The 27,592-nt window shown below is 40.1% G+C and overlaps 1 protein-coding gene across 2 annotated transcripts in view; it reads left to right on the top strand.

Annotated features, from left to right (window-relative positions):
* Nucleotides 1-281: 281 nt before the first annotated feature.
* Nucleotides 282-27,592, top strand: part of PRKAR2B (protein kinase cAMP-dependent type II regulatory subunit beta) — a 102,614-nt gene continuing 75,303 nt past the window's right edge. The window contains exon 1 of one of the 2 annotated variants that reach the window (XM_053897954.1): nt 282-806. In XM_053897954.1, coding sequence (XP_053753929.1) covers nt 500-806 — 307 coding nt within the window. In that variant the 5' untranslated portion in view covers nt 282-499. The remainder of the gene's footprint in view (nt 807-27,592) is intronic. The other variant, XM_019451187.2, reaches the window with a different exon arrangement.

The raw sequence follows: 27,592 nt of genomic DNA, 5'->3' as shown, positions 1-27,592 counted from the left end.
CGCCCAGCGCGCGCCCAGCAGCGTCGCCCCATCACCCCGCCGCCGCCAGCCGGCGTCTTCCGCACCGCAACCTTCCCAGCGGCGGTGCGCGGCGCCCGCCGGCGGAGGTTGCCATGGTTTCCGGGGGTCACGTGGGCGCGCTCCGACGCCCCCTCCCGCGCGGCGCGGCGCGGCGCGGGCGCGGGCGCGGGCGCGGGCGCGGCGGGGGCGGGGAGGCCCGGGCGGGGGGGAGAGGAGCAGCGGCGGCGGGAGCGGGAGGAGCCGGAGATGCTGCCAGCCCTCCCGGGGCCGCGCTCGCTCAGCCGCCGCCGCCGGACGGAGCAACCGCGCGCCGGGAGCCGCGGGCCGGGCCAGCCGGGCCGCCGGGGCCCAGAGCGCCGCGCTCGCAGCGGGTAGCGCCGCTAGTGCCGTCCGCGCTCTCTCGGCGGCCGCGGGGCCGCAGGCTGGTCCGGGGAGGCGGCGAGGGCGGCGCCCAGGCGCCCGCCGCCCGGCAGGCAGGATGAGCATCGAGATCCCCGCGGGACTGACGGAGCTGCTGCAAGGCTTCACGGTGGAGGTGCTGAGGCACCAGCCCGCGGACCTGCTGGAGTTCGCGCTGCAGCACTTCACGCGCCTGCAGCAGGAGAACGAGCGCAAAGGCGCCGCGCGCTTCGGCCATGAGGGCAGGACCTGGGGGGACGCGGGCGCCGCCGCCGGGGGCGGTACCCCCAGCAAGGGGGTCAACTTCGCAGAGGAGCCCATGCACACCGACTCCGAGAACGGGGAGGAGGAGGAGGAGGAGGCCGCGGACGCCGGGGCGTTCAACGGTGAGGACCCGACCCCCTGCGCGCCCCCGCTAGCCCGCGCCGTTCCCCGACTCTGCTCTAGAATCCCGCAGCTCTGCCCACCCGCCTCTCCCCGCGTTCTCCACCTAACCTACCTTCCATCTCGCCCACCCCCTCAGCATCCATTTCTGTCTCTCCCACTCGCCCACCTTCCTACTCTGCTTTCGTGTCGTGCCCTCCCCCTCGTCCCCTCCTCGGGAGGTGGGGAGCTGAAAGGTGACGGCTCTCTGCCCAGCTGCCCCCTCTCGTCCTGGGGTCTCTGGCACTGGACGGCCGGTGTGGGGTGGGCATCTGAAAGACAACTTTCACTGTGGTTGGAGAGATTTCGCTGTACGGATACCATTGTGCGTAGAGGAAACCGGCCCACTTGGCATCCTCTTGCAGCCCTTATATTTATTAATGGAGTGTCCAAAGAGAAAAGGCGAGGGGTATTCAATTGGATTTGCTTTGCTGCCGTTGGGACCGCATGTTCCCTGAAAGGAGCATGGAATTGGACTCACTGGGGCAGATCGAAATTTATGGTAATAACTTTGACATTCTTGGAAACGGAGTGATCTGTTGTTTCCCAATTTACCAATACCGCGTTGTGTTATTTTTGGACACACAACAAAGGATCCTGTTTAGCCGGCAACTCATGGGGTCTTTGGAATGAGGAACCGGGCTAATGGTTTACTTTTTATTTAAAACAAATATTCAATGATTTGGTGCCTTTTAAAAAAACAAAGTATGTGAAAAACACTGTAGGAAGTTCTGAAAGCTTGTTGGTTGTCTTTAGAATGAAAAGCCAGTGAGTAATTGTAAGGACTGTGCCAGACACAAGCTGGAAAGAATGAATGGGAAAGAAAAAGGAATTTTCTCAAATAGCTGCTCCTGACAAGTCCCACCCCTTCTGCTTACAACCCTCTTTTCCTAACACACACAGACACACACACACACACACATTTACAGCCTCCTGTATTTACACCACAGGCCTAAATCCCGTCTTTATGGCATCCCAAGCTGAAATACCGTGGTGTGGAAGTGTTTTCTCTTTGTGGTGTAAGACAGACATACATTTCAGCATTGTACCAGTGTGTATTTATTTACACTGCTTGTGGTTTGTGTGTCTGCAGTGTATTCTGTAGAATGAAAACCTTTTAAAGTGTTATTTCCTGGAGTATGTTCCTAGGAAGGTGTTTCTTTCCTTTGCAAATTTGTCCAAATGTGTTATAAAATTAACGTATATTTAGCTTGCCTGAAACAATCACAAATACCCTGGAAATTTGTGTCCTATGAAGGCAAGAAGAAAAATTGTTACCTTAACAATTTTAATTTTGGACTTTGTAGTATGGCTAGGGATAAGATGATCATAGTCTTTATTGTTCTTTTTGCATAAGAATTTAATCAAGTGCTTTTCTTGCTAGAAACAAGAGAAAGGTAAAAGAAAGCATATTTTAAATTGAGAAGAAGCCAATAATGGATGACACAGAAAGGGCAGAAGCATTTTCTTTTATTCTCCTGACACATGCATGCAAACACACATACATAACACATGCACACACAAAGGAAAAAAAAAAAGACTCATTTCCCAGATTGGAGGAAACTAGGAATTAAGGAGGTGGTAAGAAAAAAACCTGCATATGTTTGAGATGATATATTAATATAACTAAAATATTTTCTAGTATGATACTTTTGAAATACTTTGCATTGATGATTCCATTTTCTCCTTATAACAGTGTATATGGTACACAAAACTGATTTTATTACCATTTTGTAATGAATAAGCCATTAACTTCTAAGCAGCAGGGATCATTTTATATGATTTTTTATGTTCTCCAAGGCACCTTTATTGTAAAAATTAATCTGTGTGAGTTTTAATGAATGCTCGTTAACCGATTGCACTATTTATTTCCCACCCCTGCCCTCAAGGACTTTAAAATTACTTTTTGACTACAGCCAAATTCAATTTGATCATTATCTGATAAACACACACACGCATATGTGTATAACAAAAACTTTGGCAGTGGTACTTGCCTCTATTAGGTGCACTAGAATATATCTACTAGAATATCTTCTATTTTAATTAATTCTCCCTTATTATTACTATTTTTAAAGCATGTAAATTGTGTGAGATCTGCAGTTAAAAAAAATATATGTAGACTACCAGGGGTTGACAAACCTTTTTGTAAAGGGCTAGACGGTAAATATTTTAGATGCCCTGAGCAACACAATGTCTCCATTGAATATGTTTTCTTTCTTTCTTTCTTTCTTTCTTTCTTTCTTTCTTTCTTTCTTTCTTTCTTTCTTTCTTTCAACAACATTTTAAATACACATCGGCTCTGGTTGTTGGGGTTGTAGAAAATTGGCCACAGACCAAGGCCATAGTTTGCCTTCCCCTGGCTGGAGTGGGGGAAAAAGTCAAAATAGTACCACTGGGGGGAAGAAAAAACAACAGGAGTGAGCCTATCAGTTTAATGTTTAGTTCCAAAGAATTTCCAAAATATAAAACATCAGGTACCGGGCAATTCTCCTAGCATAGTAAAGAATAAGTACTAGCTGGCGAGTCTTAATTTACTGTGACCCAGCACAAGACCAACTGGGTCGCTCATTCTTAAATTTTAGTATACATCTCAAGGAAGTTTGATTCAGAAATGAATATTACCTGGCACTACTCTAGGAGAGCTTTTGAATAGGTTGGGATCTTTTTTTTTTTTTTTAAACAGACCGTCTGGGTCATTCTTATATCCATAGTTCCTGACCACACTGTGAGAAACACTGATCAACAGATAGCGATGGTAATAATGTCTTTGTCTTACTAACATTTACAGAAGTAGCTACCGCTTATTGGCATTTGCTGTGTGCCAGGCATTATCTGAATACTTTGATTCATTATCCCAGCTTTATGAGACAGATGAGGCCGCCACTTGCCCAGTGTTTCACAGCTAATGTGTTGCAGAACCAGGGTTGAAACACTGGTGGACCTGGCTCCATCCTTCTCTTAACTCCCAGGTTAAAAGTTAAGAGGAGCTGGGGCCAACATCACGTGAACATCCCTTTTGTGTCAGATTCTACTTGAGACCCTTGATGTGTTTTATCTGTAAGGCTCTGATAAATGAACGTGTCCAAGATTACACATGGAACTAGTTAAGTGGCAGAGCCTGGTTTCTTACTCAACATCTATCTGCCCCAAGACCATCAGAGAGTTCTTCCTAAATGAAATTTATACAATGGACTGACTCATGGATCAGGTTTTCCTGGTTATTTTTCCAGTAATGGTGATGAATTTGCATGGATTGGTTCATACCGACTCTAATGAATCCCTTTAGGACAAGTGATGATATTTATGAGAGGTTGGGCACATTTTTGACAGTGAGGTGGCTTCCCATTTGACTCAGGTAGGGATCGAACATATGACTTTGACCTCAGTGTGGTGGTTGAAACAAAGAAGTGAGTCAGAGTCTGGTAGCCTGGCCGTTGATAGCAGTAGGCCAAATGGTCAGATGGGTGAAGGTGGTCTTCTTTCCTGGGGATCTGAAGGATCCCTTTCTCTGCTGGTAGCTCTCCCATTCTCGTCCTGTTTTCTTAATTTTATTACTTGTGTTACTTTCATTTTGCTTTCAATTCTGGATAAAAGGGCAACCTTCAGGTGTTAGAATGATAATGGCATATGGCAATAACCCTTCCAGGGAGGTCTTAAGTCCTTAAAGAAGCTATGATGGAGACTGCCTCCCTCTTCCCCATGCTGCAGAAAGCACCTCAAGCATGACATGTTGCTTCTGAAAGGGTAGTATCCCCAGGCTTAGAATATATTAAAAGGGTTTACAGTAGGCCAAAGAGTTGGATCAGTACCAGCTTGGAGTAGAATCTATGATAATCAATGGTTTCACGTAGGCATCACTGTGAGGTCTTATGTTGCTCAATAATTTCTTCAGTGAAGTTGCTGAAATTATAAAATGAAGTAAATAAAATTCCAAATTATCCCTATAAATTGACAAGTGGTCAGAAGAAAATTAAATTACTTATGGGTACATGAAGATCAAGCTGGAAAAAAAATAAACTGTATACAAAATATAGAGGACTAATTTTCCATATTTTAGAAGAAAAATCTAGATTTCAAAGTGGGTACACAAGCCAAAAATATAGAATATCTTATAAAGCAAGCATGTCAAGATATATAAATAGAAATTCACCATGTAAAAACTATGACTTAATCCTCTTAACTCTGGCCTATGTCAAATCTTTATTGGAGAATCGTATCTACCTATGATTTTTTTTTTACAATTTAAGGGGAATATGGGGAATTTATAAGAGATCCTTAACATCACAGAAAATATTGGAGCACGGAGTGGTGGGACGAGATTAAGAGAACAAATTTATACATACATGTATGGGCTTCCTAAGAACCTTCTGTGAAAGTCTTCTTCACCATGCTCATCCTGGGAGTAAAAAAAACCACTTCCACCTATTGACTTCTTGGCCTAATTGACAGTGGGAACATGTAGAGAGTAATCATAGGTTTAATGAATTGTTGCTTTGGCTGATGTATTAGGCTCACTTTTATCTCTGTGTCCTTATTTAGAGCTTGCTCTCTGTGGCCACTAGAGATGATTATGAGACAAAGCAGCCAATTGTTAGTTCTTCATCAACCTCTTCAATACATTTAATTCGTTTGAAAATGTTCATGAAAGTCAGACAACACTTACTTTCTTTCACATCTGAAGCCCTGTGCTAAGCATACTGACATATAATCACAGTAGTAGTACTCACCTCATAAGGTTGTTAGAGGATAAATGGATTAATATTTATAAGGTCCCTCAGGACAGTGCACATAGCAAGCATTGTTTTCCATGTAAGACAAATGACCTCATTAACATGAAATCTTACAGGAGTGTAAACTTCTTGCAGAATAGCAATTTCATTGTATTTTGTGGAAATGAATCTAGTGTTTACGCTTTTTAGAGAAATGAAGTAGGAAATGAGCTTACGTGGCAGTTCCACTTGGGATTTAATGTGAAGTTATGTTGCGCAGTAATAAAACCCACATCCTTTCAACTCATAATTTGTAGCTAAGAGCTCCAGACTTTTAAATTAATGAGACTTTATTGCCTTTGGCTATTAGAAATTTACATGGTAAGTTTTAAATTTATATGGTAGCTTTAAATCCTCCTGAAATGGAAATTACATCATTCATGACAATGGCTAAAATATTTATGCTATTATTTTAGTTATGAGCAGAAAACAATAATAGAGAAGATTTAAAATTAAAAAATATTTTGAGTTTAGATGGTGATTTTTAGAGTAGAACAGGTAAAACATTATTCATTTTAATAGTAGTAATAAGTGAATGCTTTGGGGATTGAAATTGGGAAATCAAAGTACTTGAAATAGTGTCTTTTCTCAAACTCTTACCCATCTGTTACTTTAGGCTCAGGGAAAAGGGAGGGTGGGAGGGAGAAAGAGCAGAGTAAAATCAGTTGGGATTTGTGTAAGGTTCTTTGACTAATTTGTACTTTGTCTGAAGAGAGCACAAAAGGAAAACACCGGAACAAAAATTGAAGAATACTTTAATTTGTCTCCATGTCTTAAAAATCCAACTGGTCAACCATTATTTAACATAAGAGAGTTCTAAGCTTTCCATTTGAGGTTGCACATAGGGATGTGCTGTGTCTTGGTAGGATGGAGTAAATATTTAATGGTTATTATTATTGAAATATAGTTCCGAATCCCTTGAAATATAGTTGTAAATCCCAGCCCTGTGGGTTCCAGTAAATTTCCAGCTGTCAAGATTTTGTTCCTGGCTGCCTCAAGAAAACCAAATGTGTTTCTTTTTCAACTGTGTAAATACTGACAAGAGACCTTTGAATTCCTCAGTGGGAGGCTTCTTTGTGATCCATTTAGAAAGTCATGTAATGGGAGTACTAGCAGTTAGAGAAGGCCTTTGGTAGAGAGGTTGGGGTTCAGTGAAGGAGATTGAGTGACTGACCACAGAGCCTGAGTGGTGTCCACAGTCATTTGATACCAGAAAGGGGCTGGGACCTGGGGTGACCTGTTAGGAGAAGGAACGTATGCAAATTGGAAGGTAGGATGCTGTACTCATTCTCTGATTTACTCACTGTAGAAATATCGATTGAGTGCCAACTCCTTCCTTTTTTTTTTTTTTTTTTTTTTTGTCTTAAAAAAGAAATGATTATTCTCTTAAGTTGACCATCTCTGGACTTCTGAAGAAACAATCCTTTTGTGGGGGCTCATGGGTGGCTCAGTCAGTTAAGCATCCTACTTTGGCTCAGGTCATCAAGTCACAGTTCAGGAGTTTGAGCCCCGCGTCAGGCTCTGCACTGACAGCGTAATAATTTCCTTAACCCCAGTTTGGTTGATTTTGGTCTTCTTTTTCATAGAACTATTCCTTATATTTTATGTGCTATTTATATTAACTTACATGTTATAAATTGTTTCTTCCATCAAGGTGATAGATAAGGTTTAAGAGGCAAGGCTAAAGAGAAGTATTTTTGTACTTTTGTCTTCAGAATTACCAAATTTTTTGTTCTTTGATTTTTTTTTTCACTACAGCGAAATTACTTTTAGACTTTATTTTTATGTCAATTGCTTAAGGATAGGCAATGGGAAATAAAAAAGAGTGCAGTGATTTTTCTCAGTTGGATGAGTTCTAATCACCATGTTCTTATAGTCCTTCCAGTCTTATCAATACCTTTTAGTTATGGTAGAGTTAGTCATAAAAACCCCACTATGATACTCACCACTGTCTTTATCTTATGGGAGCAAGTTTTGTGTTTCGGAAATTCAAAATGACTCAGACTGTTCCATTATGTAATTATTTTGTGGAAAGAATTTGAGCTAAATTTTTCAGGTCATGGCTTATATGAAAACAAAACAATCTAAAAAAAATCGGAACTGTAAACACAGTTGGTGTAACATTTATAAATGTTTCAGCAATAGGCATTGCCATGTGTAACTTAATATGTTTGGAAACTTAAAAAAAATCATTCCAGTTGCTGATGTTTAAAAATGGTTCTGCATTAAAAAAAAAAAAAAGACAAAAGGTCAAAATATAAACACATGTTCCACATAAAAATGAAGCCAAGAAGATATACTGTATACAGTTATTCCCATATCTGTTTGGCTAGGGACTGACATTGTTTAACTTATATTAGCTGTTCCAAGACAAAATAGCTCATGGGAGTGATATTGAGGTTTTTTGTTTTTGTTTTTGTTTTTGTTTTTTGATAAAAAAGAAGGCAAAAGCTTCCATTTGTTTAGATACATTTCAGTTGAGACCAAAAAACATCTTTCCAAAAAGTTATGCTGAATTAAAAAGTGACTCAGCTGTTTCATTTCAGTTACTAAAGCTAATGTTTGTTAAATGATGCTCTTTTTATTTAATTATAATTGTTAACATTTTTGGCTGCTGAAGTGCCAGACAGCAAGACCATTTATCCATGTGCCATTTAGGCCTCTCCAAAGTAAGTGATGGAGTCAGGATTTGAACTTGACATTGTGAGTTCAGAGCCCATCTCCTTAACCATGGTACACCTAATTTTCAATAACTCTGATAGCAGGAATATGGTTGAAAAGAACCACATACCAAAAAATAAGCTATCTACTTTTAACTCTAGAAATATATAGTCTGGCCAAGTGTTGATCTGTCCCTTTTACAGTTGTTTTCTCTGTGTATCCCATTAAAATTAGCACTTCATATACTTTTACAAACTTGACAAAATATTTACTTTTAGAAATGAACACCTAATATACTGAGCTATTTAATTCTCGAAACTTTTTATTTATTTTTTTATTAATGTTTTTTATTCATTTTTGAGAGAGCAAGAGACAGAGTGCAAGCAGGGGAGGAGCAGAGAGAGAGGGGACACAGGATCTGAAGCAGGCTCCAGGCTTCGAGCTGTCAGCACAGAGCCCAATTGTGGGTCTCCAACCCAAGAACCGTGAGATCATGACCTGAGCCCAAGTTGGACACCCAACCGGCTAAGCCACCCAGGCGCCCCCTAATTCTTAAAACTTCTTTATTATATATCATCACTAGGAGAATGTACTTGAGTATGAACTCCCAACATATGCCTTTATAAATGCTATGCAGATACCAACATATTAACTTATTTTATACATGACAAATCACCCTACGATATAAACTTTGAAAGGGAGAAGTAAAAAGTAATTGTAAACAAGTCCTAATTTTTTTTCTTTAAGCTGAAGGATTGCCTTATGTTCTTCTTGGTGTGCGTGAACTATTTTGGAGACCAAAACTTAACTTGATATAGTCTGTTAATGTATAAGGTGGCTGTGATCAACTTTGCTTTCCTGATTTAAGCTCCTACATTATAAAGGACCTGTAGGTAGTAGGGGCTTGTGTGTGTGTGTGTGTGTTTGTGTGTGTGTATTTTAATAGACATTCATTAGATAAGTTAATTGTTTGACTCAACGGAAGTGTGGTAAAATAGCGAAGAAAATCCTATCTTATGAGAAGGAAATAAGATCCAGGCTTTTTTTTTTTTTCTAACTTGTAGTCCTGTCTGCCTCTTGAAGTCCAACATAGATTGTAGAGTACTTGCATTCTTTGTGCAAATTTTGGGGATGTGACAAAGAGAAGCATTCTATTATAGGTCTTTAGTTCAGCATCACTAAATCATGGACGTGTCAGAACTAAAAGAAAATCAAAGTTTAAACAGTTGAAAGAAATGCAGTTTCAAAGAGTATCTCAGGAGGGAAATCTCTGGAGATGACAGTTGGTCAGGAGAGAGACTTTTCAATATCTCCTTTTTTGTAACTGAAAAAATGTTTATGATCTACTTATATTACCTATTAAATAAATTTTAACTGTAAAAAGACATGAAAGAAAGGAAATTCTTTGTTTCTATCCAGTAAGTAGTAAATAAAGCACAGCCTTTAAAAGCAAAACACCAGGGTGCCTAGGTGGCTGTCTGTCATTAAGCATCTGACTTTGGCTCAGGTCATGATCTCATGGTTTAGGAGTTCAAGCCCCGCTTCAGATAAAAAGAAAAAAAAAAAAAAAAAACACGTGAGCCCTGCTTCAGGTGAAGCCCGCTTCTCTCTCTCTCTCTCTCTCTCTCTCTCTCTCTGCCCCTTGTGAGATTCTCTTTTTCTCTGCCCCTCGCTCACTTGCACCTCCACTCCCAAAATAAATAAAGAAAAGAAAAACACCACCACAACCTTTAGAGGCATACGATACAGCACAAAACTGATATAGCCAAGTATTCTATGAGTTATTTTCTTGGTTCTTAGTGCCCAGTCCTCTTTCCTTAACTTTCTGCCAAATCCCACCCTTTCTCCAGAGGTTAACTTACATTTCACCCCACAAATAATCTTTGCAAGTGCAAGATTCTCTGGTTGACATTAATGCTATCGGAATGGCAGATGAATATGCCTTGCACCTCAGTAAGCTTTGCAGTTGTGAGCTGCCCTTGCCACAGGCAGGCGGGAATATGTAGAAATATGCTCTCTCTCCCCAAAGCTTTCCTGCCCATAGTAGGTGCTCCAGTGTATCTTAAATTAACCTCACTTGAATAGTAAATGTCCATAAATGTGTACTTCTTATGTGATTGAAACTTTCTTAAGGCATGTAGACATTTAAAATCGTCTTCTTTTGGAGCACCTGGGTGGCTCTGTTGGTTGGTTAAGCGTCCGACTTTAGCTCAGGTCATGATCTTGCGGTCCGTGAGTTCGAGCCCCGTGTCCGACTCTGTGCTGACAGCTTAGAGCCTGGAGCCTGTTTCGGATTCTTTGTCTCCTTCTCTCTGCACCTCCCCCACTCGCTCTCTCTCTCAAAAGTAAATAAACATTAAAAAAATATTTTTTTAAATAGCCTTCTTTATTTTTTTTTAAAGTTTATTTGGGGGAGGGGGGAGGGCAGAGAGAGAGGGAAAGAGGCTCCCAACTCAAGCAGGCCCAATGTAAGGCTCAAACTCAGTAACTGTGAGATCATGACCTGAGCCAAAACTAAGAGTTGGAGGCTTAACAGACTAAACCACTCAGACACCCCTAAGATAGTCTCCTAATAATCCTTTACGTTAATGCACTTTAAAATGTTTTCATTTCATAGCCTGTCTTCCGCTATGAAGGTTTATACTTCATTTAAAGATGAGGCCATATTCTTTCAGGCTGATATTTGGTCACTCTGCAAAATGCAGAGAGCACAGGCATACAGGCTTTTCTTGCCGGTAAGGATTTCTAATAGCTTTCTAATTGAGGACACATTCTGACCCACCCAGACTTCTGTGTCACTGCTTCTGCTTACAGGAGCTCCATGCCAAATCCGAAACTAGTCTGTGGCCCTGAACCTGCTTTGTCCTTTTCTTATCTCTCCCCCCTTCCTCATCATTCCTCCTTCAAGCCTGAATCTTGCCTACCCCCAAAGCTCCTTTGCCCTCCAGCTTTTCCTCAGGCACCAGCACACCCATTCCCTTTCTTTGAGATTCAGATTGACGTGTCTGCCAGCCTGCTTACCAGCCACCTCCACTTACTTGTTCTTTAGGCACCTCCAAATAATTTTGTCTTAAAATGTTTATTTTCTGCCTCAGTTATTGCCTGCACTACCTTGTCACTTTTCCCCCTCCACTAATGTAATAAACATGGTCAGGAGAGCCCCCTTGGCTTTGCCTCACATTTCTTTTCTTTTTTTTTAATGTTTATTTTTGAAAGAGAAACACAGAGACCGAGCACCAGTGGAGGAGGGGCAGAGAGAGAGGGAGACACAGAATCAGAAGCAGGCTCCAGGCTCTGAGCTGTCAGCACAGAGCCCGACTCAAGCAGGGCTCGAACCCACGAACTGCGAGATCATGGCTTGAGCCTGAGCTGTCAGATGCTTAACCAACTGAGCCACCCAGGCACCTCTCACATTTCTTAAATCCAGTAGTTTATGGAAAACAGATTGCTTTTAGTTGCTGAAAACTTAGTGACATGAAAAATCAGAAACAATGGAAATTAAACAAAAAACATGACTTACTTTGTCATGGAGTTTGGATTTGAATCCAGATGGCTGGCTCTGCCATTAATAACTTTTGGCACCTTGAGCAAGTTCCTTTGCCATCTGTGACTCAGTTTTCTCATCTATGGAATGGGAATAACGATAGTACTCACCAGAGAGGGTTGTTGTAAGAACCAAATGAGTTAACAGTGTTTGGCATACAGTAAAGTATTACATGCACGTTTGTTGGAGGGAGAGTGACAGAACAGGCGACATTTAGAAGTCAGTGAGAACAGGACAGTTTTAAAAATGAAGTTTGATTGGAAATGTGAGAAACTAAAGATCGCTTTCAAAGCAGTATAGTAATAGTACTTTTAGAAAAAAGTTATTAGTGAAAAATATAAAAGTAAAGGCTTTAGATCGTTTAGTGAAGTGTTTCAGACTTTAAAAACCCCATGCTCCTTTAAATCTCAAGCACTTTAATTCTATTTGACATCTAAGGTAAATAGTCCAATCTAAAAAAAAAAAAAAAAAAGTAAAAAAAAGCAATGGCATAAAGCTTTGTTTTATTTTCACACCATCTCCTCCTTTGAGAACCCGTGTTTAACTGGTAGAATAAATAAATTTGTGTAAACTTCTCCCAAGTTTATAGTTTCATTTAAGTTTTCACAAGTCATTTTAAAACATCTTAGGAAAATGTAGGTAAAAGTATTGAAAATATCACTTGATTTAAATGAGGCAGATGCCTGTAGTAAAAATATGAATATGTGCCTAAAATATAAATTAATTGGGAAAAAATAGTTATATTACATTGACAGCTTGTTGCCATTTCCTCATGTCATAATATTTATGAAAGTAAGCTCACGGTGGGACAAATTTCTGCCTTCCTAAGTTTTCCATTAAAATGCGGTTTTATTCTGAAAACCCATAATTCTATACTTGCTCCATTGCACATTGCTAGCTTAATATATTTTTAGGAGAAAAAAAAAGACCGTCTTTTTGGATACGTGGCATTGTTCACAGGTCTTTGATTTCCTATTAGACTGTCACTAATGACAGTTTATCGATAAGGCAATATTAGGACTTTTGATTCATAATAAGTCCTTAAAATAATTTCCTTGTAATCCCTTAAAAAGAATCCCAAAGGCATTTCAGTGTTTGAATTCTAACAAAAACTCATTTGTAAAAAGGGGATTTTATGTAAAATATTTTAAGAGAATGTTTAGCATTAAAAGGGTATGAAGTTTCAGTTAATGAAAGATGAATGAGTTCTGGAGATCAGCTGTGCAGCAGTGATGATAAATACTGTACCGTATTGTATGCTTGAAGTTTGCTGAGAGTATAGATGTTAGGTTAAATTTTGACACACACGGTGGTAAATACGTAGAGGTGATTGAGAAGTTATTTAGCTTGATTGTGGTGATCTTTTCACAATGTATACATACATCAAAACATCAAGTTGTACACCTTAAATATATATACAGTTTTTGTAAGTCAGAGATAATAACGTTAAAAAAATAGAACATGAACTAATCTGGTTGCTCTGATAATGTCAGAACATATTTGAGAGATTTTTTTCTGCCAAAATTAAGTAGAGCGAACATTTTTTCCTTTTTTCAAATTGTGAGAGATTTCCAATGTACCGAAAAGAACAGAGACTAAGTAGGGAACACTCACCTAAGTCATCTTCTAGCTTCAATAAATTTTAACAATTATACACGTGAGGCTTTTTTTTTTCCTGAGGCTTTTTCTTTTAAGAAAACACATGTGATAGAAGTCCCTTGTGTACTCCTTTCTTATCCCGTTTTCTTAACTATAGATCCCCATAGATCTCCACCACTGTGATAAATTTAGCATTTATATTTTCTATGCATGTTTTTGCACTGTTACTACATAGGCATTTATTCATAGCTTAGAAATAGTGCTATTTTGCATATTTTCAAAGTCTGTATAAATTGCGCCACTTATAAAAGTTTCATTTATGTAAATTATAATTTTCATAATTATATGAAATACAATTTCAAAATTGTATTTAATACAATTATATGTATTTAATACATATATATGTATTAATATGTATATATGTATTTAATACAAAATATAATTTTGTATTTTTGAGAATAGTTTTTGAGATGATGTTATGTTGATTTGTGTAGCTTTAGTTCATTTTTAAAAAAAATTGTTTTTAACATTTATTTTTGAGAGACAAAGAGGCAGAGCATGAGCGGGGAAGGTGCAGAGAGAGAGGGACACACAGAATCCGCAACAGGCTCTGAGCTGTCAGCACAGAGCCCAACTCTGGGTTCCAACTCAAGAACGATGAGATCATGACCTGAGGCCAAAGTCAGATGCTTAACGACTGAGTCACCCAGGTGCCCCAAGTTCATTATTTTTTAAATTTTACTTTTACTTTTATTTTTTATTTATACTGCTATGTAGTATACCTTTGTGTAAATAGATGCTTTATCTAGTCTTTGATAAATAACTTTGGGTGTTTCTAATTTGTTGTCATTACAGTGCTGTAGTGAACATTGTGTGTGTATATGTGTGTTATGCACATATACTAGAGTTTTTAAAGGTGGTTTTCAAAGTGTGTTCTGGGACCCCTTGAAGAATCATTCCCCTCCCAATTCTAGACCTTTTCAGGGAGTCTGTGGGGTGAAAACTATAATAATAATAGTGTTCTTTGCTTTTTACCCCCCCCCATTCTGTCGTAAGTGTATAGTAGAGTTTTTCAAAGGGTACATGATGTATGATATAAAACATCTGAAGGTAGAAGCTGATATGAGAACCTAATTGTCCTCTGTTAGATTTGCAAAAATGTAAAACAGAGTCATTCTTTTTACTGAATTTTGTTTTGTTTTGGAAAATAGTTATTTTCCATAAAAATACGTTATTTATAATAACATGTAATTGTTTTGTTGTTGGTAGTTTTAAATATTTTTTAAATTTATCAATTTTAATTTCTAATACAACAATTATCAGTGGATATAACCTATTAAAGCAAATAATTTTTAAGAGTGGAAAGAGGTTTTGAGACCAAAAGGTTTGAGGACTGCTGCTGTAGGTAGATACTTAAGTGTGGAAAGGCTGGTTGTACGGGGTGCACAGCTTTAACCACACCTCAGACTGTTGTGTTTACACCACTTTATTTTTCAGTAGAGGGGAAGAGTTCCTGGTCCTCCACATTCAAGGTAACATATGTTATCAGATTTGAACAAGCTTTGCCAGCAGGATGGATGTTAAAATCTCATTGTGAATTAAATTTGCTTTTTCCTGATTACTAGTAACACTGGGCATCTTTTTATTATGTTCATGGACTATGTTTGTAGTTTCTCTTCTGTGGAAAATTTTTTTATTCTGTGCTATTTTTCTCATCCTGCTAATTGTATTTTTCTTCCTGATTTATAGGAAGATTTCTTTCCTTCTTCCTTCTTTTCCTTCCATTTTTCCTCTTCCTCTTCTCCCTCCTCCTCCTCCCCATCCTCCTCCTCCTCCTCCTCCTCCCCGTCCTCATCCTCCTCTTTCTCCTCATTCTGGTTACTAATCCTTTGTTGGGTAACATGCATTAGAAAAATCTCACAGTCTTGAGCCTGTCTTTTCATGTTGTTTATGGTAATTTTGGTTGAGCACTTTCTTGATTTTAAGCTTCTTAATTCCTAAATTTTAAGTTGAGTTTCATACCTAAGGATTTAATACAGTGATAATTTATTTCTCTATGGTTTGGGATGGGAATTTCATTGCATTTTTTAAAATACACATCATAGGGGCACCTAGCTGGCTTGGTCAAAGCGACATGTGGCTCTTAATCTTGGGGTTGTGGGTTCAAGCCCCATATTGGGTGTAGACATTACCTAAAAATAAAATAAAATTTAAAAAAATGCATCATTTATTGACTTTTTTCCCCACTGATTTTTGAATATCAATTTTCTATATATGTGTGAATGGGGGCTCATGGGTGGCTCAGTAGGTTAAGCATCTGACTTCGGCTTAGGTCATGATCTCATGGGTCGTGAGTTCAAGTTCCACATCAGGTGAATTCGAGCTCCACTTTGGGTGAGCTTGAGCCCCGCATAGTGTGAGCATAAGCCCCGCATCTGGTGAACACCCTTGCTTTGGGTAAGCATGACCCCTGCTTCGGGTGAGCCCCACTTCTCTCCCTCTCCCTCTCCCTCCCCCTTCCCCTTGTGGGATTCTCTCTCTCTCTCTCTCTCTCTCTCTCTCTCTCTCTCTCTCTCTGCCCCTCACTCACTTGCACCCTCTCTCTCTCTCTTAAAAAAATAATAAATAAAAGAAACATATAAACGTGAATGTACTTAACATCTTTATTCTTTTCTGATGGTTTTTCTATTTGTTCATCAATATCTCTGAGTTAATATGACTTTCCATGGTCTTGATGTATGGTAAGTAACTCCCACCTTATCTTTCTTCAGAATTGTTTATTCATAGGTTTTTATTATTCCATATATCTTTTAGGAGAAGCTTTTTAAATTTTGTGAAAAACTTCATTTGGGAGTTTTATTGGAATTGTACTTGATTTATAAAAAATTTTGGAGAGAGGGGCGCCTGGGTGGCTCAGTCGGTTGGGCGGCCGACTTTGGCTCAGGTCATGATCTCGCGGTCCGTGAGTTCGAGCCCCACGTCAGGCTCTGTGCTGACAGCTCAGAGCCTGGAGCCTGTTTCGGATTCTGTGTCTCCCTCTCTCTGACCCTCCCCCGTTCATGCTCTGTCTCAAAAAAATAAATAAACCTTAAAAAAATTAAAAAAAAAAAATTTTGGAGAGAAAAGACATTTTAATGATATTGAGTCTTACTCTACACGAACATGATACATCTCCATTTATCCAGTTTTCTCCAAAAAGGATTTTCCTATCTCTTCTTAGTTTTATTTCTAAGTAACTTATCACTTTTGTTCTTATAACTAGGATTTTTTGTCTAGTACATATTCTGTCATTACTGAAAATATAGAAAAGGAACTGTAAAACTCAATAATGAGAAGCCCCTAATCAAACCGAGTTAAAAGACTTGGCCAGTTTAATAAAGAAGACATCGGGATGGCCAATAAGCACATAGGATGGTGCTTGGGATTTTTAGTTATTAAGGATATGAAAGTTAAAACCACAACACAACGCTGGGGCGCCTGCGTGGCTAGGCATCCAACTCTTGGTTTCAGCTCAGGTCATGATCTTGCAGTTTGTGGGTTTGAGCTCCATGTTGGCTCTGTCCTGGCTGCACTGAGCCTGCTTGAGATTCTCTCTCCCTTTCTCTCTCCCTCTCCCTCTCTCTCTCTCTGCTCCTGCCCATGTGCTCACATTCGCACACACTCTCAAAATAAATAAACATTAAAAGCCACAATACACAGAAGAATGGCTACATTGGTAAAGATGTGGAGTAACTAGAAGAACTCTCTTATTTTGCCTGTGAGAATGTAAAATGGTACACCTAGGAAAAATGTGGGGTTTTATAAAGTTAAACATTTCCCACCTATAACCCAGCAATCCACACTAGGCATTTACTCAAGAGAAATAAACACATATGTTCACGAAAAGGATTGTATATAAATATTTATAGACACTATTCAGAATAACCCAAACTGGAAACAACCCAAATGCCCATCAACAAGAGAATGGGTAAACAAATTATGATGTATTTATACAGTGGAATACCATCAACAATAAAAAAAGAACAAACTATTGACCCTTTCAACAGCTAGAATGACTCTCAGGTTTTTAGGTTTTTTTGTTTTGTTGTGTGTGTTTTTGTTTTTTTGTTTTGTTTTGTTTTTAGAGAGACTGTGTGTGCAAGCAGGGGAGAGGGAGAGAGAGAATCTCAAGCAGGCTCCACCCATGCTTAGCGTGAGCCTACCACAGGGCTCCATCTCACAACAGAGAGATCATGACCTGAGCCCAAATCAAGAGTCAGCCGCTAGGGGCGCCTGGGTGGCTCAGTCGGTTAAGCGTCCGATTTTAGCTTGGGTCATGATCTCACAGTTCGTGAGTTCGAGCCCCATGTTGGGCTCTGTGCTGACAGCTCAGAGCCTGGAGCCTGTTTTGGATTCTGTGTTTCCCTCTCTCTCTGCTCCTCCCCCGCTCATGCTCTGTCTCTCTCTCTCCTTCAATAATAAATACAAAACATTAAAAAAATTTTTAAAAAAAGTCAGCCGCTTAACTGACTGAGCCACCCAGGCGCCCCCTGAACCTCATGTTTATATGAAACAGATGAAATTCAAAGCCAGGCAAAGCTAAACTGTGGTGATAGAAATTCTAATAGTAGCTCCCTATGGGGTAGTGAGGATTGACTGTGTAAAGGGGCTCATGGTGCCTGGAAATGTTTATCTTTTTTTTTTTTTTTAAGATTTTACTTTTAAGTACTCTCTACACCCAGTGTGTGGCTCAAACTTACAGTTCCGAGTTAAAGAATTGCACATTATCGACTGAACCAGCTAGGCGAAATGTTTGTATCTTGATTGGAGTGTTGGGTGCATACATATATACATTTGTCAAAATTCATCAAATTGTGCATTTCCCTGTATGTCAGTTTCATCTTGATTTTTTTTTAATTGGAAACATGGATGCTCTTGAAGTCGTTTTCCACATTTTAATTAAAAAGTGCCAGTGTTTTCTACACTGATTATCTTGTGAATTTTTTCATTATTTCTGTCGGACACTAACATCTGGGTTACGTTTTCATAATTATGAGGCATAAATGGGATTGCTTTTTGCTCCTTGTACAAAAAGCTAAAGGTTAGTTAAGCTCTATTGTTTTTAAGTCTATTTTGTGTTTTCAGCCAATCCTGTATTTTAACTTACAGGTTTCACAATTTTTTTTTCAGTTTATTTTTTTATTTTTGAGAAACAGAGAGAGCAGAGGAGGGGCAGAGAAAGAGGAAGACTAGAGAATCCCAAGCAGGCTCAGCACTGTCAGCACAGAGCCCAATGTGGGGCTTGAACTCATGAACTGTGAGATGATATCCTGAGCCAAAACAGCACTGTCAGCACAGAGCCCAATGTGGGGCTTGAACTCATGAACTGTGAGATGATATCCTGAGCCAAAATGAAGAGTCAGACACCTAACCAACTGAGCCACCCAGGCGCCCCCAGGTTTTACACGTTTAATACTTGTATGAATAGCACTTAAATTTGTCCATATAATGGTTAGGTGTCAGGAAGTCCACCTGTTATGTTAACTTCCATTGGCACTATTCATTTGGTATTTGTTGAACCTAATTTATTTCCAACGGTGTTTTAGACATTGGGGATACAGTAGTGAAGCAGACACACAAGGAAGGACCCTCTGCTCACAGAGCTTGCAGACTACTGGGGGAGGAAGCTGACAATAAACACAATACACTCGATGCCTTGAGATAGCACTTTGAGCGCTGGGAGGAGCTCTAGAAAGGAACTGGAGGGGCTGCTTTCCACTGGGTGTTCACCGAGAGGCTTCGGTGGTGACCTCCAAGCCAAATACAGGAATAGCAGGGCCATGTTCACTCTGTGAAGTCATGGGGGAGGGTTTGAATGTAGCTTTTTGTACCTTTATTATTAGACAGCCTTGATCATAATCCCTGATTATTTTCTCAGTTTGTCTTCATTGTATTTTTCTTAATTACCCCTTTCTGAGTCTGGTTTTTGTGTGTGTGTGTGTGTGTGTGTGACTTTATGGTTGTGTGACACTTTGAACTCTTGTAGCTTTGGGTTTTTCCTGGTAACTAGTCTGGATTGTTCACTTTTTTAAAAAAATTTTTTAAAAAGTTTATTTATTTTTAGAGAGAGAGCAAGAGAGAGAAAGAGCATGCATGAGCAAGGGAGGAGCAGAGAGAGAGAGGGAGAGAGAGAATCCCAAGCAGGCTCTGCACTCTCAGTGAAGAGCCCGACACAAGGCTCACACTCATGAACTGTGAGATCATGACCTGAGCTGAAACCAAGAGCTGGGTGCTTAACCAACTAAGCTACCCTGGTGCCCCTAGATTGTTCACTCTTACCAACAGACCATTAGTCTCCACAAAGATCCCCTTTGCATGTATTTAATCAAGTACGTTTAGAAGAGACAGTTTCAGTACACACAGAAGTGGAGATTAAATTTATGTAGTTTTGACAATGGCCTTTCCCTATATCTTCTCTTCTGAGCCCACATTTTAGAATCCTAAAGGTGTTTGGGAACCTTTCTCTCGGCATTGTCAGTGCCTCAGTTCTGTGTGTAAATTTATGAGCTTAGCAGCCTTAGGACTCTCCTAAGGTTATTTTCTGCTCCTAAGAGGACATTTTGGGTAAAGTTGTCATGAATTAAAAAGTTGAGAATCAAGTTCATTCATAAGCAAAAGTAAGTAGGAGTGGTTTCTTTTCCTGGTGTAATAGTTATAGTTTATCATCTTGGTGTTTAAAAATATCAGTTATATTTTGAGGAGTTTGGTGTATGAATAGAAAGAACAAAAATGTACATCTTTTTAGTGGTCCTTCAAGCTGGCACTTTCTAAAAGCTCAAGTGTCTGTCTTTCATCCTCCTCTGCCCTGCCTCCAGCCAAGCTCCATATGTCCAGGTGAGTTGGACACCTGATCTCACATTGTGTAATCAGAAAGGAAGAAGAAAATTGGTTCCCCAAATGCCTGCCCCTCCAACAGTTCCCATCATGTCTGATCACAAGTACTTGGAGGGCACATGGCTCATAATCTGTGTCTCCTGGAGACCCAAGACTGGGAAGCTTTGGAGAGTACCCTCCAAGTGTACCCAGGAGCCCCTTTAAAGGCCTAATCCCAGTGGGTTCGTGGGCACCGGTGTGCTTGGAAACCCAACTCAGAGGCTCACAGGACAGCAGCAAGTAAGAGTATCTCTGAGGATTTGCAAATGTGACCAGGGGCTCATCTCATCATCCTTTGACAAAATATAGAAAATAAGTGGTCCTTCTCAGTGTCAGGAATTAAACATGTGTAAGAAAGTTTGAAATTGTGTCTGTTAGGTTAATTCGCAAAATATTCAGGTTTTGTTGTTTATTTGCTTTTTTGCTGTCAGTCTTTCTTAAAAAAGTTAATTCTTGCTCGGTTCAAGGGTAAGGCTGACTTCACTTTTAATTTTTGAAACACAAGCATAAGATAAATTAATTCATTTTGAGCTAAGTGTTTACTGTGTCAAAAATAATTAGCTAACATGGTCTCAATTTACATAATTTCCAGAATCTTTTATTTAGACAGTTAACAGATTCAGAAAGTGTGTATTGCTAGAAAAGGCAGCTAATAGGAGAATAGGGATGCTAATTACTTAGTTGATTCCGAGACTACTCTGTACATCTCATTTCAGGGTATATGAACACTTTTCTGCAAAAGCTCCATTTTGCTAATGTGGCTCCAATATAGACAATATGATTTTGTGTGTGTGTGTGTGTGTGTGTGTGTGTGTGTGTGTGTATTTAATGACCATAGACACAACTCAGGGCTCTTTCTTCTTCTTCCTCTTTTTTTTAATGTTTATTTTCGTGTGAGAGAGAGAGAACATGAGGTGCCCGAGTTGGGGAGGGGCAGAGAGAAAGGGAGACACAGAATCCGAAGCAGGCTCCAGGCTCTGTGCTGTCATCACAGAGCCCGACACGGGGCTTGAACCCACAAACTGTGAAATCATGACCTGAGCCGAAGTCGGATGTTTAACCTACTGAGCCACCCAGGTGCCCCAACAATAAATTATTTAAATTGCTACAATGTGTTCCATTACATTGTTTGAACCCATCACCATTAGTGAACCACCCAGGCGCCCCAGAGCTCTTATTTCTTTAACTTGGCGCCTCCTTCACAGTCGTATGCTCAGAGATGTAAACTATGCACTTCTGTCAATCTGGCTTTCATTTTTTGAAGACCAAACTCATTGGATCATACTTAAAAACTTAAAGAATTTAAGTTTATTTAAAAATCTTCTGTGGAATTTACCTGAATTTTTTGGTTGGGTAGCTGCTTGGCATGGTGTAAATCCTTCAGTCATTTTATTTGAAAATACGACTGGACTTGGTCAAGCTCTTCAGGGACAGGGGCTTTTGTGTGTCCATTGCCCTGCATCCACATTCCCTAAAGCAGTAAAATGAGTGGGACAAGGAGACTTGTTCTGTTTACTTCGCAGAGTTTATTGATTCCTGCCCTGTGGGTGTTTACTTAGCGCCTTTTGTCTCAAAGCTTTGGCTTTGACCAAGGGCCTTGAAGAGGTGAGGAGATAAGCAGCTGCTGCTGGCACCAGTTGAGCTTGAGTCACAGGTGTGGGAAGCTGTTTTCACTGCCAGGAATAGAGAGACTCATTCAGGTTACCTCAAATAATAGAGCAATTTTCTTGTAAGGACACTCTGAGATTAAAGAAGGCTCGAATCAGTTATACTTCTGGGTCTCCTGAGAGCAGAGGAATTAAGACTAATCCAGTGGAATATAGTCTGGGAATGGAGGAGATCACTGGTTAGACAAGCTTGTAGATACAGGAACATAGGACTCTTCAGTATTCCACTGGAATGGCAGTTGGGAGAAAGTCAAACCTATATGAATATTGCCATATTTTTCTTTGAGCATTCACTAAGATCATAGAGAATATCCCTTAGAAGTGTTAGGAGTTGGTGATGCGTGGGTAGCTCAGTTGTTTGAGTGTCTGACTCTTGATTTTGGCTCAGGTCATGATCCTGCAGTCATGGGATCGAGCCCTGTGTCGGACTGTGTGCTGAGCCTGTTTGGGATTCTCTCTCTATGGGATTCTCCCCCATTCACATGCACTTGCTCTCTCTCAAAAAAAAAAAAAAAAAATGCTAGGAGTTTTGTAAATCATATTTGCTTGCTTTTTCAGACAGATGATACATTTCCTATTTTTTTCCTTTTGTATTCTTCTAGTCTACAGTATTGTGTGTGTGTGTGTGTGTGTAAGTAAATGCACACAGAGCATCCACAGAATAGGAAAATCTGAAGATGGAAACCAGGAGTCTGGGAAAACTTAATTTGACTTGTCATATTTGGAAACATCATCTGTTAACCTTTTCTTTTGTGAGTTTATACTGCTGTCTACTTACTATGTTTCGAAAAATGGTAATATTAAAATTGGTCATAGTAACTCAGTAAATAAACATCAGTTTCTTATATTTGAATAGGAATTTAGAATTTACAGGCATTTTCAAAGATGTTTTCTTTTTTTAAGTTCTTTGTTTTAGTTTTTTTAATTCTTTTCTGAAGTTCTTAAAAATTTTTTTTAGTGTTGGGGCGCCTGGGTGGCGCAGTCGGTTAAGCGTCCGACTTCAGCCAGGTCACGATCTCGCGGTCCGTGAGTTCGAGCCCCGCGTCAGGCTCTGGGCTGATGGCTCGGAGCCTGGAGCCTGTTTCTGATTCTGTGTCTCCCTCTCTCTCTGCCCCTCCCCCGTTCATGCTCTGTCTCTCTCTGTCCCAAAAATAAATAAAACACGTTGAAAAAAAAAAAATTAAAAAAAAAAATTAAAAAAAAAATTTTTTTTAGTGTTTATTCATTTTTGAGAGACAGAGACAGAGTGCGAGTGGGGAAGGGGCAGACAGAGAGGGAGACACAGAATTTGAAGCAGGCTCCAGGCCCTGAGCTGTCAGCACAGTGCCCAATATGGGGCTTGAACCCACAAACCATGAGATCATGGCCTGAACCGAAGTCGGGCGCTTATCCGACTGAGCCACGCAGGCACCCCTCTGAAGTTCTTTTAAAATTCTTTCTTAAAACCCCCTGTGAAAGGAAGCCGGCAGGTCTTATTTTTCATATTTTAGAAGTTGAGAATTGAAGTCAAAGTTACACTATCCATCCCAGGTGTCACGGAAGGTGTTGGGGCGTGGCCCCAGTTAGGGCAGGCCTCCTGACATCCAGTTGGTTACCCTGCCCTTGTGTGGCAGCCCTCGTTGAAAGAGTTAACCGGATATTGGCAGTGTCCTTCCTCACCTCCCTCCTACTCCCCTTCTCTGTACCTAGTTCCTGAGAGAGAACACAGGCACACTGGGCCCAGATGTACATTGCTTTCTTCACAGCAAGACTCCCATCCTGAATCACAACCTTCTTCCTCATTTTGGTAGCTAGACTAAAAAATCTAGAGAGATTGTGGAGATTACTATTAGTTTTTTTTTCTTAATGTTTATTTTTGAGAGAGCACTCATGAGTGGGGAAGGGGCAGAGAAAGAGGGGGACAGAGGATCCAGAGTCTGATGTGGAGCTTGAACTCACAAACCACAAGATCATGACCTGAGCTCCTGAAGTTGGATGCTCAACCCACGGAGCTACCCAGGCGCCCTGAGGTTGCGATCAGTTGGCCAAAACTGTGCAAGAAACACTTGTGCTTCGTCCCTGCAAACGGGTATGGAAGGATATGGATATAAGGGATTGAGTTCTTGGTAATTGTTGTCAGAACCCAGTGTTTACCTTGACTACTACATATCACTTGCCTGGTGCTCTCATCTCCTTAATTGCCCCGATACCATGTCCCATTCACTATTGGGAGGTAGAAATGATAGTCATATAACTTGTCTACTCACAGTTTAAAAATTGATACAATTTCTAGCAAAAATATAAAGGAGAAATAAAGGAAAGTAATCCATAGTAAGTAAAGTGTATACCAGCAGGTGTGGACTTCAGTATGTATGTGGTCATTTAGTACTGGTGACTCAGATACCTGAAGTGGCATTGCTGCAATGACATGATTTTTTTTTTAATGTTTATTTCTTTATCTTGAGAGAGAGAGTGTGTGTGAGCAGGGGAGAGAGAGAGAGAGAGAGAGAGAGAGAGAGAAAGAAAGAATCCCAAGCAGGCTCCATGCAGTCCGAGTAGAGCCCGATGCAGGGCTGAATCTCACAAACCGTGAGTTCATGACCTGAGCCAAAATCAAGAGTCTGATGATGCTTAACAGACTGAGCTACCCAGGCATCCCAATGACATGATTTTTTGAAATGATGAATGTCTATTAGTAAAATTCCAAAAAAAAAAAACCAAAATGCAAACAAATCCTACAAAATCTTTTTGATTTATGGGGGAGTTGTGGCAAATGTAATGTATATTAAAACTGTGTAAAATAATGGTGTTTATATATAAACATTGGAATGATCGAGGTTCTGATGGTTATAAGTTGACTTTTTTTGCCAATCTGAATATCCAGTGGGATACTTGAAAGCAGTGCAGGACAGAGTGGTGAGATTCAGGACAGTTGTTGGTTCTGCATTGTCCACCAGATGCCAAGGACGTCCTCTGAATTACTTTGACAATTGGAAAAAAATGCCTCCACAAAATTAGAATACACTTTCTAGATGGTGATGGCACTTGTGTTGCAAATCTCTGCCTTAAACACTTCAGAAAGATGTAGAAACCTAAGGGATCCCAAGAGAACAAAGACTTCCCAACATTTCAGATCAGAAACTACTAGTGCTGTGATTTCATTGTCTCAAGAGCCTGGAGAGAGCAAGAGGGGAATGTCTACTCTATTTTTGCTGCAAGGCTGAGATAGGTTTTTTTGCCTTCCTCATGTCTTTGTTTGCCTGCACTATCTCTTCTCAGCATTCCTGGGGTGGAAATGTTTTGCACTCTCTCTGTTCTCTGTCCTTGGAGTTTGCCGGGGAGGCTTTCGAAATCTAGACTAGGTTCTGAAGGTGATGTGAAAAAGGGGTTTGAAAGTGTCTAAGAAAACTTTTTCCTTTATGTGGTAAATATACATAACATTCAGTTTACCCGATGAAAGGTTTTTTAATAGAAGTAATTTGTCACTTTGCAAATATATGGTTAAATTATTGTGGTATATACATAATGGTAACTTTATCTCCCTTGATCAGCTGGAAAGATAGAATTTTCTGTAAACTGTAGTATTTTAATCATAGGGCTTGTGAATTGTTTCACAGAATTAATCCTGGGGCGCCTGGGTGGCTCAGTCAGTTAAGCGCCCGACTTCAGCTCAGGTTATGATCTCATGGTTTGTGGGTTCAAGACCTGTGTCGGGCTCTGTGCTGACAGCTCAGAGCCTGGAGCCTGTTTCCAATTCTGTATCTCCCTGTCTCTCTCTCTGTCCCTTCCCTGCTCATGCTCAGTCTCTCCCTCTCAAAAATAAATAAACATTTAAAAAATTTAAACTTTGAAAAAAAAATTAATCCTTAGTAACAGTGGGAATCCACATGGAAGGAAATATTTACCTATTATTGTGTGATTTCAGGAGTTAGCAGTTTTGCTTTCTCTTTTCTCTGAGGCAGCATTTTGCTGCTAGATGTGCCTCGGTTCACATTCTCCAGCTCTGCCACGGAGTGGCTTTGTGATCTAAAGCAAATGAGTATCTCTGAGCTTTACTGTAAAAATGTCCTCATCAGTAATATGGCCACGCTGATATTTAATACAGTTGTTGCAAGGGTTCCTGTAAAACATTTGACACAGTTTTGTTCTAGTACAAGTTCCTACGCATCCACATTTTTCATGGAGTGTAACCACGGTGCAGATAAAATTTTTGTCTTTTTAATGAATTTTTTTTGAGTTTATTTATTTATTTTGAGAGAGAGCACGAGTGAGTGGGGGAGGGGCAGAGAGAGAGAGAATGGGTGCTGCAGCCCGGAGAGATCATGACCTGAGCTGAAACCAAGGGTCGGACTCTTAACTGACTGAGCCCCTCTGGGTACCCCTTTCTTTGTCTTCTTTTTTAACCTGACCTATTTCCATAGTGTAAACAATTTTTATAATTACTGTTTTGAAGTATTAAAAAGTATTATAGCATATAATGACATTTGCCACGAAATATACTGTGGACATGATGTCCTTTCTGTGTATAATATGAACCTCAACCTTACCTGCTTATCTCAAGAAATAAAGTTCTTGAAAACCTCACTTCTTGACATAACTGTTAGCAAAAGCAGGAGGAAACAACAGGCCTGAGTTGAGTCTGGGCAGCGGGCCCATCGTAGGCTTCCCAGGTGAGAGATGCACGTCCACAGACCACCCTTTAGTATGCCGTTTTGGAGGCCTTGACCTCCGGGCTGCACAGAAATGATCAGAACTATAAATATTAAATCTGAGAATACCAAAGATATACTGTGCTTCACTTCATAATGATTTCAGTGTAAATAAGCATTTTTCATTTTGTCTTCTCTTTTTTTTTTTCATTGTGAAAGTGATGCTGCTACATAGAAGTCTCCTGTCGACCAAGAAAGAATCCACTGAAGGTTTAAGCAGACAGATATTTATTTGGGCTAATTAGAATTGCAATTCAGGAAGCACAGATTCAGGGAGAAACCCGAATCCTAGGTTGTTGCTGGATCCAAGGAGGTCAAAGGACAGGGTAGAGTTATCAGTCAGAGGGCCAAGGGTATAGTTCTCTCAGGTCCTCTGTGCAGCACAGGGATTGAAACTAAATTACCTGGGATTGGTTGGGTTAATATGCAGATAAGGGGTTGAGCTTGTTCAACTGCATTGGCTCCTTTTGAAGTGCAGAGTGAGGTGAATTCTGGTGTCCCGATGAGGAGGAAGTTCACGCCCAGCTGAGGGCTTGCAGCTGGCTGAAAGGGTTTTTTTCCTTAAAGGTCATGGTTTTTCTGATGAGGTTGTGCATAGATTCCTCCTCCTCTGTGGCCCCCCAACTCTGTTTTAAAAAGAGACTCTGTTGGCTAGGCTTGTTTCCTGTATTTTGAAATCTCCTTTTATAAGATATATTGATTTTTCTTTCCCTAGTAGTATTTCTGTTAGATAAATCTCTAAAAGTGGAGACACACACAAACCCTGCATGGTCCTTGATGTGATTGCCAAGTTGTTTCCAAAGATATTATGTAGATTTACATAGAGATCCCTAGTCAAGTAGTTTCAGCCATCCAAAACTTGGGATTTTTTAAAATTTAAAGTGTTTTGTGGGAGACTAATTTAACAGG

This window comes from Panthera pardus, unplaced genomic scaffold (assembly GCF_024362965.1).
Source record: "Panthera pardus isolate Hobbes unplaced genomic scaffold, ASM2436296v1 HiC_scaffold_8, whole genome shotgun sequence".
NCBI lineage: Eukaryota > Metazoa > Chordata > Mammalia > Carnivora > Felidae > Panthera > Panthera pardus.
The sequence above is the reverse complement of the archived record's forward strand: the minus strand, read 5'-3'. Positions and strand labels throughout refer to the sequence as shown.